The following is a 13,086-nucleotide window of genomic DNA, read 5'->3' as shown; positions in this document are numbered from 1 at the left end:
ATAGCCTGAGGGCAGGGGATACACACAAACTTGGGAATAAATATAAACAAGGAGGTGAAAAACCTCTACAAAGAACAATATAGAACACTAAAGAAAGAAATCAGAGTAGAACTTAGAAGATGCAAAGACTTCCCATGTTCATTGATAGAATATTGTCAAAATAGCCAAATGGACAAAAGCATTATATAGATTTAGTGCAATTCCCATCAAAATACCAAATACATTCTTCAAATAATGAGAAAAACAATCTTAAAATTTGTATGGGAGGAAAAAACACCCAGAATAGCTAAAGCAATCCTGAACAAAAGAAGTAATTCTGGAGACATTAGGATATCTGATTTCAAATTCTTCTACAGAGCCATAGTAAGAAAGACAGCATGGTACTTGCATAAAATCAGACATATAAAATACAAGAACATAATAGAGGATACATAGACAAATCATACAACTACTATCATCTGGTTCTTGATGAACATGCCAAAAACTTACATTGGAGAAAATAGAACTTCTTTAATAAATGGTGCTAGTAAAACTGTATATCTGTATATTTCAGAAGAATGAAACTAGATTCCTATCTCACCCTGCACAAAAATCAACTCAAAATGGACCAAAGAACTATGAATTATACCAGAAACACTTCAACTAATAGAAGAAAACATAGGGTCAACAATCTTCCATATCAGCACAGGTTCAAGAAGTAAATCTCAAGAAGTAAAACCAAGGATCAATAAGTGGGATGACATCAAATTTAAAAAGATTCTGCACAGCAAAATAAAAAAAAAAATCAAAAGCATGAAGAAAAGGCCTACAGAATGAGAGAAAATATATTTGCCAGCTATTCTTCTGACAGGAAATTAATGTTTAGACCATGTAAAGAACTCAAAAAAAACTCAACACCAGAAAAACTAACAATCCAATCAATAAAGGGGCAAAAGATCAATATAGACATTTCTCAAAAGAAGATATCCAAATGGCCAACAAACACATGAAAAAATGTTCAACATCCTCAGCAATCAGAGAAATACAAATCAAAATTACACTGACATTTCATCTTATTCCAGTTAGAGTGGCAATCATCAAAAACACAAATAACAATAATTTCTGGCAAGGATGTTGGGGAAATGGCATATTTATACACCGTTGGTGGAACTGTAAATTGGTACAACCACTGTGGAAAGCAGTATGGTGTTTCCTCAAATGAATAGGAAAGGGACCACCTTATGGCCCTACTTTCCCACTCCTTGGTATTTGTCCAAAAGATTTAAAATCGGCATATTGTAATGAAACATTCATATTAATAGTTATTGGCGGTGTGGTTCACAATAGCCCAGTTTTAGAACCAGCCTAATTGTCTGTCAACAGCTGATTAAAGAAAATATGGTACATGTAAACAATAGAGTTTTACTCAGTCATTAAGAAGAAAGAAATTATGTCATTTGTAGGTAAATGGATAGAATTGAAGAGCATCAGACTAAGTGAAATAAGCCAGACTCATAAGCGAGGGTATGGAGCGGCAATGGGGAGTGAAATCTCCCAAATTACGCTGTGTCCATGTACAAATATCCCACAGTGAATGCTGTATGTTTATAGAAAGGAGATCTCTTAGAGTAGAGCAAGCAGATTTGGAGAGGCAGAAGGGAAGGAAAAGAAAAGGTGTGGGAAATGAGATTGATCAAATTATGTGCATTTATGAATATGGTATAATGAATCCCACTATTATGTATAATTAGAATGCAACAATAAAATATTTTTATGAAGTAAATACATTTCCAAGTACTTCTATAGTTCCTACAGATTTTCTTGGTTGATTTCTAGTTTCACTGTAGTATGATCTGAAAAAAGAGATCATTTCACTTTTTTCTTTTTATTTTCCAAGATTTTATTTCTGTTATAAAATATCAATTTTGGAGAAAATTTCATGAGTAACTGAAAAGAAAATGTATTCAGTTGTTGTGGATAAAATGTTCATACATGTTAATTATGTCCAATTGATTTATAGTCAAGTCTAAATCTGATGGGTCTGTTAATTTTTTGGTAGAGCAGCTCTTAGTGAAAGTAGTTGTATTAAAGTCATTCAGTCCTATTTTTATCAAGTAATGTTCATGTCATGTAATTCACACTTTAAATATTTATAACCATATCTTTTGTTAGATATTTTTCCTTTTACCCATATGTAATGTCCTTCTTTGTCTCTTCTGAAGAAAAACTGGTTTAAAGATTGCTTCCTGTTTGTTTTTTTATTTCATTAGCATAGAATATCACTTTTCATCCTTTTACTTTCAATCTCTGAATGTCTTTGTCTGTGAGATGCATTTCTTACTGACAAAATACAATTGAGTATTCAAAAAAAAATCTCATCTGCTAGGCTCTATCTTTCAAAGGGAGAATTAAGACCACTTTATATTCACTGTTATTATAAAGAGCTATGTATTATTTCTTGCCATTTTATTTTATTTCTAATGTTTGAAACATTTATAATGATCATTTGCTTATTTAGCTTATTTATTTTTCTAATGTGATTTGCTCTTTTCCATGCTTTCTTTGTTACTTTTAATCTTTCTTTTCTGTGTATAGGATTCTGTTATGGATCCTTTGTAAAGCTAGCTTAATGGTAATGAATTCTTTTAGTTTAGACTTTGTAGTTTTTTTATTTGTTCCTCGATTCTGAAGGATAGCTTTGTTGGATATAGTAATCAAGGTTTGCTGTTATTTTCTTTTAGGACTTAAATACATCATTCCATGCTGTCATGGCTTTTAGAGTTTTTGTTGCGAAGACTTTTGATATTCTTTTTTGTATTAATGCAGTATTGTTATACATAACATTTTGGGTTCATTTTGACATAATCATAAAGCTTGTAATATAATTTGCTCAATATGTACCTATGACTTCTCCTTTCTCTCTCATCCTCTCACCATCTGTTTCCCTTTTTCTGTTCTACTGGTATTCCTTCTAATTATTTATAGGTTTTTTTTAAAAAAAAAATTAATAGCTTTATAAGTGATTGGTACTTCTCCCTTGCAGTTTTACTTTATTTTTCTTTATTCTGAATTTTTGGCATTTTAACTACATCATGGAGTAGTTAAAATGGTCCTATTTGGAATTCTAAATGGCTCTGGAATCTGCATGTCCCTCTCATATCCAAGACTCGGATGTTTTCTGCTATTTTTTCACTGAATAGGTTTTCTGTGCCATTAGTCTATATCTCCTCTTCCTCCCAAAGACCTGTAAGTGTTAAGTTTTGCCTTTGAATTGTTATCTCAGAGTTCTTGTATATTCTGTTCATAGTTTCTTTTTTTTCCCCTTTTTTTATATTAATGGCTGTTCTAATTCCTGAACCTTGTCTTTGAGCCCTGACACTGTTTGTTCTGATTAATCTGATCTGTTTATAAGACTAGACTGGGTTTTTGTGTTTGTTTGGTTTGGTTTGGTTTTAGGGGAGTCAATTACTTGAGTTTTTAATTTCCAAGTTTTCTGTTTGGTTCTTTTTTAACATCTTTCTTTTATGAAATTCTCTTTCATACCATACGTTTTCTCCCTTAGTTCTTTCCTTAAATCTTTTAATTTCTTGATAATTCTAACAACCAACTTTTTGATTTCTTCATCTGGCATTTTCTCTAATGTTTATAGAATCAGTTTCGGAGTGTTACAAAATCTTGGCGACATCTTATTACATTGACTTCTCATGATTTCTTATTTCTCTGTTGATATTTGTGCATCTGCTGGGACAGATGTCTGTCTCTTCCACTGCTATGAAAGAGTCTTTTTAGTGAACAACTTTCTATTTACCATGTGTTGCACGGTCTGGGTGTGTATCTTTATTTCAAAGCACTCATTCAACATTATCACAGTGCTCTGATCAATTCCTATCACTACAATGAGAAGAGATAATAATCACCAGCAACTGCCTTCACTCAGAACAAACCATTTACTAATCGACCATAAAAAACTAAATAAAAATGGTTCCCAGTATTTTACTAGTCCAAAAGTTGAAAAGGGGAGTAGTACTCTAGAAGACTAAAAATATAAGTATTAAAATGAGTAAAATTACCATTAAGCTATATAGGACATGAAAACTTCATAGATGAATGGATAAAGAAAATGTGGTATGTATACACAATGGAATATTACTCCGTCAAAAAAAGAATGAATTTATAACTTGCTGGTAAATGGACCGTTCCAGAGACTATCATGCTAAGTGAAATATCCCAATCCCAGAAAACCAAATACTGAAAGTTATCTCTGATAGGAGAATGCTAATACACGACAAGTGGGTGGGGGTAGAGTAAAAGTTCATTGGATTAGACAAATGGGAATAAAGGGAAGAGAGATGGGATGGGAATAGGAAAGATAGTAGAATGAATCAGATATATCTATGTTCATTAATGAATCCATTACTAGTGAATCATGTACAACCCAAGAATCTCAATTAGAATAAGTTATACTCCATGTGTGTATAATATGTTAAAATATATTCTGTCATGTATATCTAAAAACCAAATAAGTAAATTTTAAAAAAGAAAGGAGGATGAGTAGATCAGCAGCCTTCAACTCATAGATATCTCACTGTACATATTACTCATAGGGCATATTTCAAAGGTGTTCCCTGTGATGGTATTTGCTTATACCTCTTGATGAAATGAAGCCATAGAGATTTAATCCTTTCCAGAGCTACACATTTAGCCATGGTCTCTGAAAAAATGGCTTGTGGTGGCAAATTTTCCACCAGCAAATTGAGAGAAGCAGAGCTTTTCTCTGTTACCAGTTGGCTTTGTCGCTCCCTACCCAGTGCAGCTTGGTCTGACTTTCTCTTCTACCACTATCTCTGAAAAAAGCTTATCAGCTTTACATCTCCCCTCTTTATTATTCCCCCACTCAATCTGCCCTGTGAGGGTTAACAAATTCTTCCCCATTTCTTGCTCCAGAACTTCCAAGTTGTTAAAGAACAGTTCAACATTTTGTCTCGGTGCATTCCCTCTGTCACCTACCTGTCTGATCTTTCACTGCTTGGATTCCAAGCAGAGAGGAGTTGAAACCTGCTGCCTGCCTCTACTCAACTATCTTAATTCCTCTCATAATTGTCAGTTTTTGAAGAATAACTTCATTTATCTATTCTGAATATTAAACTTGAACATTCATCATAGAAAATCTGACAAATTCACAACTAAGAAAGAAAGAAAGAAAGACAAAGTACTTGAAATTCCACCTCCTAGAGAACCATCAACTGTTGTACATATTCATGCAGCATGTTTACATGCATTTTATATGTAAAAATGTCATCCGATGAATCATATTTTGTAACCCACTATTATTGCTCTGCAGTGGCTTTATTTTCATGTCTTTAAATATTGCATGGTATTTCTGGCAATAATCTTTGGCCTATCTTTATCCTCCTTTAATTAGTTGGAAGTCCTGTGAAGTCCTTTTCATTACCTCCACCATTGCAGTTCAGGCTCCTTTTCACCCCATAACCTCTTGCAATAGCTTCCCATGTTTGTTGAGAAATTAATTTTTCTAAAGTGTAGTTCTGAGCAAATTATCCAAAAGTCAACATGACTCTCCAGTGTCTTCCAATAAGGCTATAGTCCCAGGAATGCCTGCTGGTTCCTTTTGTATACTCAGGCTTACTATTCTCACAGAATTTTCCATTTTTGTCCCTCTTTGAATCTAACAACTTCTCTGTTCCAAAAGTCTTTCATGCTAATAATTTTATTCTAGTGTTTGTTTCAATGCAACGCCTTCCTAAAATTGGAAACTTTCTACCATTCCACTTTCATCCTTCTTTTCTGTCCTATTATTTTTCTTATTAGTTTTCATAACTATCTCAAGATCATACTTTTTTGACTTGAAATTGTTGGCCTTCTTTGACTGGAATTAAGGTGACCTTCTTTTAATTCCATTAAAGTGGTGAGTTTTGCTTGTGTCTTCTTTATTGCCTTATTTCTAAAATGTAAAACACTGCTTGATGTAGGAAGGATACTTGGTATGTATTTGAAATATAAAGTGGATGAAAATATGAGTAAATACCTACTGGTTGAATACCTACAAGCCCATTAGTAAGTAAAAGCTCTCCATTAGTGATTTTTATGTAGGTTATTCAGGAATTGTCTGATGTGAATCCAAATGCACCATTAAAATGTCACATTTCCTCAAAGCCTTTTCTTAGCACCCTGTTGAAGATGATCTCTCCTTTTTTAGAGGCTATTGACCATTGTTTGTTCTTATGGCATTTGTAATACAAAAACTTAAGTTCTAGTTATGTGTTGCCTTCCTATTGAGTAATATAAAAGTTTATTAAAGGTAGACACCAATTTTCTTTTAATCTCCTGCAGTTATTTGATGAGGACACTCAACAAATACTTTTAAAATTACTTAAATTATAAATTAATCTATTATCAAAAACAAAGAGGAGATTACACATTAAAGTAATTTTATTATACCCTGTTGATAAGGATAAATATATGTAAAATTATTTAAAAAAGAATAACTGCTATCTGCACATTACTGTTTCTAAATAAATCACTTTGTAAGCATTCTGTATTATCTATTCAGGTTATTAATGCTGCGCTTGCTTTGGCTGCAAGACCCAAAAGTCAAGTGGTAAAAAACACCATGGAAATGTACAAACACACATGGGAGAACTATATACATGTCCTTACTGAAGCTGTAGATGACATTACAAGCATTGATGACTTCCTTGCTGTATCTGGTATGTTTTTGATCTTTTAATTTATGCATTAACTCTTGTCAATGTTTTGAAGTCATATAATACTGAATATAATTAATTTTATGCAATATAAGGAGTCTTATTAATGAGCTTTCTGGAAATGTAGTTAAGCTATGTAGAAGCACCAAGTGTATCATTAGTGGTCTAATTGGGGATTACAAGCTTTATGCTTCATGATTAACAATTTACACTGTGTTTTTAAAAGAAACTTCCATTCATGGGCAAAGTGTAATAGAAAATAGCTTGGATCTTTCCTGTCTTTACTAAATCAGCATCACCTTCATCCCAATACATGTAAAACATTTTGATGTTCTATATCTACACTCTTTTCCAATCATTTTTATTTCTACTCAGGAAAAGATACAAGTTAACAGGAAAAGCTTTTATTGATTTGAGATGTAATGTGGCTGTTCAAGTACCAGTAGAGGTATTTGATATTGCTAATCTCAAGAATAGAAGAAAAGAGTCTTAATATCAGATGAAATCAGTGACAGATGGGCTTGAGACTCCATAAGAAGCCCCTATGGGTGTCCCTTGGTAGAGTAAAATGCGATGCCACTGGTTGTTGAAAACACTCTCAGAAAGCCAAAGCCTCAGGAGCAAAACTCAGATTTTGGTTGTACTGTTGTAACAAGAAAGAATTAAAGATGTTTAATCTTTTGTTATCTTCTCCTCTTTAAAATAAACTACATATATATGTATTTATGTATATGTTTGTATGGATAGATGCATATAAATATAGATATAATTATATAATTAATTTATTTAATGTGTGAGAGGATAATTCTTGAAATGTGATAATATTCTCCTTTTATGAAATACAAATTCTCATGAGTATCTATTATGATTTTAGAAAATTTTCCATTGTATATCAGTCTTATTTGTTCAACTCATGACTTTCATACATATAATTTTTTTATATACACTGTCTTATCTTGAACAATAGTTCTAGAAATTTAGTTTATTTTATGATATATTAATGAAACAGAAATGTATGCTAAGTATTTTTAATTCAATTAAAACTTTTGAAAATACAGAAAATGTATGGGAGAGAATATTAGTACTCTTTAAAATAACAACAAATGATATCTCATTTTATTTTCATCCAGCATTTTTCTACATATATATTTTTATTTTCAAATGTTTGTATCATGTCATATATGAACATTTATATAAACTACTTTCCTTTTCCACATAATGTTTGACTGAACATTTTTGTGTGTTATTCTAAAACTCATTGATTTATCTGTTTTATTTTTCTAACATTTAGATAAAATTGTCACTTTAATTGTTGTAAATAATTTTATGTTAGGAGTACTTTTGTCTCTTTACTATCTCTTTTGTATAGGCTTTACAATATCTTATATTGATTTAGTCTTTAATAATTTAATTGTTAAATGCTATATTCTGGTTTGTAGTTGGTGCTTTTTGGTTATGAGCCAAGCAACCTACTCATATTAATCAATGTACAGGCAATTTTCTATGGTAATGTAGTCACAATGCAAAGGGAGGAAAACTCTGGATGGTAAGAAGAACTGTAATTTGCCAGAGCTTGCATAATTACAGCTGTGGGAGGCCTGGAATCTAAATACCTCATGAGACCTCAAAGCAGGAGCTCATAGATTTTGCATTTAATGCTGGATTAACCTGACCCAGCAGCTTACTGCGTCTGTTCCTTTCTGTGGTCAACTTCAGCAATTCAGAATATTTCATCTACAAGCAACAGAAAACTCTTCTAAAGTTTCCTTAAATTACAAAAACTTCCATTTATTTCATATAACTGGATATTTGACATAATTGGTTTTAGGCTACTACCCCTAGTATGCCAGAGGACTTAGATAGGAATAGTCCACTATTTGAGCAGGGAAAGGGGTGCTAATTTTTAGCATTATTTAGAATTGCCAGTATAGGATGATGATATTAATAAATGGGTTGTTAATGTATTTATTTCATTATTATTTCTAAATTCTGTATATATAGTGCACCCCATTGTTTTCTATGTCTAGGGTAGATTGCTCCCACTTTTCTGCACTTTGGGTAGTGGTTCATCATTATTAATGATCTGTGAAGGCTTCTCTGAATTGTGTTGACCTTTCCTCACAGTTGCATCTTAAGACACTCAATCTCAAAACATTATATGATAACATCTAAAATTGAAGGAGAAGATATAATTCCACTTTAATTTATCAAGGAGAAAATCTATTCCAGATGCAGTCCATCAGTTTCTCTTACTTGATATAGGACAGAACTTGGTCTCTTGCCCATTCCAATCACTGGCAAAAGGAAATGAAATTCCCATGGCAAATTTAGAGAGTGCAGATAAATTATTAATAGCAGATTGGGCAAAGGGTGGTGGACAGAGGAATTTATAGTCCAAATAGGTAGCACTTACTGATTTCTGTGGCAGAATTCAAGTAACCAATGCAATTTCACTCTGAATTGGTAAGAAATGCATAGAATAAGTTCTTATGAGCTGATATAAATAAGTTCTAACAAACCACTGGACTTAGGAGAGTTATAATTTAATTTTTATGACTAGTTACTACACAAATGAAATCATAGTTTTATTAGTCAAAAAAAATCAAACAAAAAGAAGAAAAGGAAGGAAGGAAGGAGGGAAGGAGGAAAGAAAAGAAGGAAGAAATGGTTATTCAGTAGACATCCAAGCATGTGTGTCCAAAATGCTGAGTGGCTCCATTGCTCTCATTCCTGTGCCTTCATAAACATTCATTCCTTGGTTTAGCCAGGGCTCCAGTGATTCTTGTAGCATCATAATTTTTAGCATCTGTTCCCACAGATGATAGCTTCTTCTCTCAGCATTTTCCATTCAAATAAATGAGAAAGAAACTAACTGACCCTGTGTATCTTGTTAGTATCAAACTAGAAGTGCTGGGTTGAAGATCACAGGCCAATCAATAGATGGGTCACATTTTTTTCAAACTGCTAATCGCGGTTCATATAGCTATGATGACGGCTGTCAAAATCTGGCAGCTTGTGTGCAGGGCAGATTTTTCTTAGAAAAAGCTTTATGTTTTTCTAATGGTGAATGACTTCACTGATATGCCTTTAGGATGATCTTTTATAGAAAAATGCTGTTTTACTCATGCTCTGGTCCATCTTATTGTGAGGTAGATTTACCAACAATCTAGTACAAAGATTTGAATTATGAATTAACTATGAAAAATTATGGTTATGAAATTTTTGTATACATTTCTCCTTTTTCTTGGGCATTTTTTTTTCAGCAGACAATAATAATGTTTGATTCTTTTTATATAAAAAAAAGAATCAGAATCCTGAAAAGACACCCATTTTCTCCTGAGTTAGTTTTAAAACTTTGTGGATCCCCACATTAAAATATGAATCAAAATTAAAATCTAAAAACCATTGAAAGGATTATTGGATTTCAGAATATTATTTTATTGTCATTAACACAGGTGGAAATCACAAATGGTAAAAAGTTTGCTTCTGGTCATGTTTTAGAGTGATCAGATGGTCCAATATTGACTATAGCTCTTGAAATAAGGGTATCTATAATGCCAAATGTCTTTAGTTAATTTAGTACAGTCCTAAATATAGAACTAGAATTGATGATTTTAAAATCATGTTTATACCATCACCAGATTTCTCATAATATAGAAGTCAAGGTACCTATTTTCAGAAGTGATATTTGGGCTATTTTGTTTTCTGCTATACATAGTTAAGTCTAAACCTAAGTGCAGTTTCTTCTTGTAAACCTTAAGGAATATAGCCTTCTCATCAATTTATTATATGTAAAAATTTTACATGTAAAAATAAAATTCAACAATGAACCAAAATATCATTTTCAAAAGCAATATGATGTTTGGTAAGTTATAGTCTCTGAAGATGAATTATTCAAAAAGGCTCTTTTCACTTTAATGTTTTTATGGAATAGTATCAGTATCTTCTTCAAATAAAAAAATGTTCTTCCAAATGCATTTGCCCCCAACTTCTTGTCATCATTGACAACAGGATTTCCCCCCAAACCATTCACTATGCCCTTTATTATCTGAAAATGCATATAACAAACTGTCAGAAATACTTCTCTGAAGATTCTTTGAGCACATTGGGGTCTATCCTAATTATAGACAAAGGATGAGATGAGAGGAGATTTAAGAAACTCTTTCTTATCAGTCAGATATAGTGCTTGGAATTCCCAATAATATTTATTTACATGAGAACATAAAAACATTAGTATCTCTGTTTAAATGAAAATTTAAAAGAGGAAATAATAAATGCATCTGCTTTTTGAGCTATTAAATGAATTTACTTATAGTAAGCTATAAACTTTGATAAAAGGGGGGATTGTTTGAACCATAAGAACTATTCAACAATTTCTAAGACCTGAATAAATATTTGAGTTTGTGAAGATGTAGTCTTTCTTTCATTCCTTTAGCCATTCATTCAATATTTTTTGCATAATTTTAAGTGCTGAGTCTGATGAACAGCATGGGAGATTGACAAATGGGTAAAAAGTCAGTAAAAGAGACAATTTGTAAGTAAGTTGTGGCAATGGGAATTGTTGAACAGATAGAACCCATGATGAATGGAGGTAGCCACTGATAATGTTTTAGAAGTTTCTGAAACAAAGATTGTCCACTTATTGATTAGAATTAGCACTTCTATGTCTTTATTGTAAAAAGTGTTCCTTGAATAACATCATACTGACTTAGTGAGTGATAGTATTAAAGGGTACTTGAAAATTTCCTTAGTTCTTTATCCTCAATTTAACTTAAAAATGTCAAGTTTATCTTACATCCGCTGTTACCATTCTGATTCAAGCTAATATATTTTACCTGAATACAGTCTTCCTAATTGTGCCTCCTGCTTCTTGAAGACTCTTAATAGGTGTTTGCTAAATGAATACTAGTATTTATTCCCCTTTTTAATTCCATGTCAACATTAGTTTTTCATGGTTTATATCTTATGCTTTTATCAAACATGTTAAGCATTGACATTAATATTTTGAAAAACCTTTAAATAATGAAAAACAACTTTCAGCATTAATCATCAAAATGTTCTAAGATACTGACATAGTAACAGAAAGATGATTCTCTGACACTGTCATCAGAAATGTACTAACAAAGGCCTCTTTGTTCATGACATGTTAGTAAATATGATCCTTGGCTTCTGTAAAGTTGCAATCTAGATGATTTGACAAAGGAACATTAAAATAAATATATTTTCAATATCTTTCATACATTTATACTAAATAAACACACTATAATGTTAATAAAATCAAAATCTTAGATTAATTTTATACTAAGTACTATAAAATCTCAGTATGAGATTTATGGAATAAGAGTTGGAATTAAAACATGACCAATATAGTGTATTTCTATGCAAAGATTAATCATATTACCAAGTACTTGTACATTATTTTTCAACTTTGCATTGTACATGTACATTATTTTTCAACCTATATATGAGTGAAAGTTTTGATAGATTGAAGGCAATGTAGATATATTATTTTAAACATAAGATTTTAATTATATCTTGCTACAATGAATTTTGATAAAAGGAAATTGAGTATTTACAATGTACAAAACAGTGTTCTAAAAATGAAAGAGGGTATAGAGAAGGAAAAGGAAATTTTCTTTCAGAGAATTTGCATTCTAGTGTACACAGATGGGATTCCGAAAGAAATACAAAAGTCATAGAAACAAATCCTATGCAATTCATGTTGCTGCAGTATCAAAGTATGAGGAAAGTGTTTTTAAAGGAAAAGCTATTTAATTGAATTATTAAATTGAATCTTGAAAACATTTGAAAAGCATCCCATAAAGAGAGAAAAAAAATATCTGAAAGTGCCTGGTGGATTTGTGGAACACCAAGTTGGACATTATAACAAAAGCATAGACTATATCTGGATATTTAGTGCTCTGAACTTTTGTAGGAATTATAAGCCATCTAAAATTTTAAATAGTAGCATCATAGAGTACATTAGGTTTTAGAATACTAAACTCCAGGTGACATAAATCTTTATTATGGAAGTAGATGATATAATGTTAATGTGGTTCTTAGAAGTAAAATAAAACCATTTAATATAAAACAGATGTTCCCTTGCTTCCTCCATTCTACTTCCAAAAAAATTAATGTACATGAATGATACATCAAAATGTAGTAATACAAAGGGAAGGCCTGTCTGATAATGGAATCCTAGCTCAGGTTAAATAACCCAGGTATGTCAGTCAACTTTTCACAATTATGACAAAGTGCATAAGAAAATCAATTTAAAGGAAAGATTTAGTCTGGATCACAGTTTTGGAAGTTTCAGTCCATTTTCAGCTGGCTCCATTATCTATGGGCCTGTAGTGAGACAGTACAGCATGATAGAAGGACA

The 13,086-nt window shown here is 31.8% G+C and overlaps 1 protein-coding gene across 1 annotated transcript in view; it reads left to right on the top strand.

The window, feature by feature from the left end:
• Ctnna3 (catenin alpha 3) overlaps window positions 1-13,086 on the top strand; it is a 1,643,966-nt gene that overhangs the window by 1,092,561 nt on the left and 538,319 nt on the right. Inside the window, exon 11 of the mRNA XM_076834267.1 lies at window positions 6,551-6,707. Coding sequence (XP_076690382.1) covers window positions 6,551-6,707 — 157 coding nt within the window. The remainder of the gene's footprint in view (window positions 1-6,550; window positions 6,708-13,086) is intronic.

This window comes from Callospermophilus lateralis, chromosome 15, assembly GCF_048772815.1.
Source record: "Callospermophilus lateralis isolate mCalLat2 chromosome 15, mCalLat2.hap1, whole genome shotgun sequence".
NCBI classification, from domain to species: domain Eukaryota; kingdom Metazoa; phylum Chordata; class Mammalia; order Rodentia; family Sciuridae; genus Callospermophilus; species Callospermophilus lateralis.
This window is presented reverse-complemented; position numbering and strand designations above follow the sequence as displayed.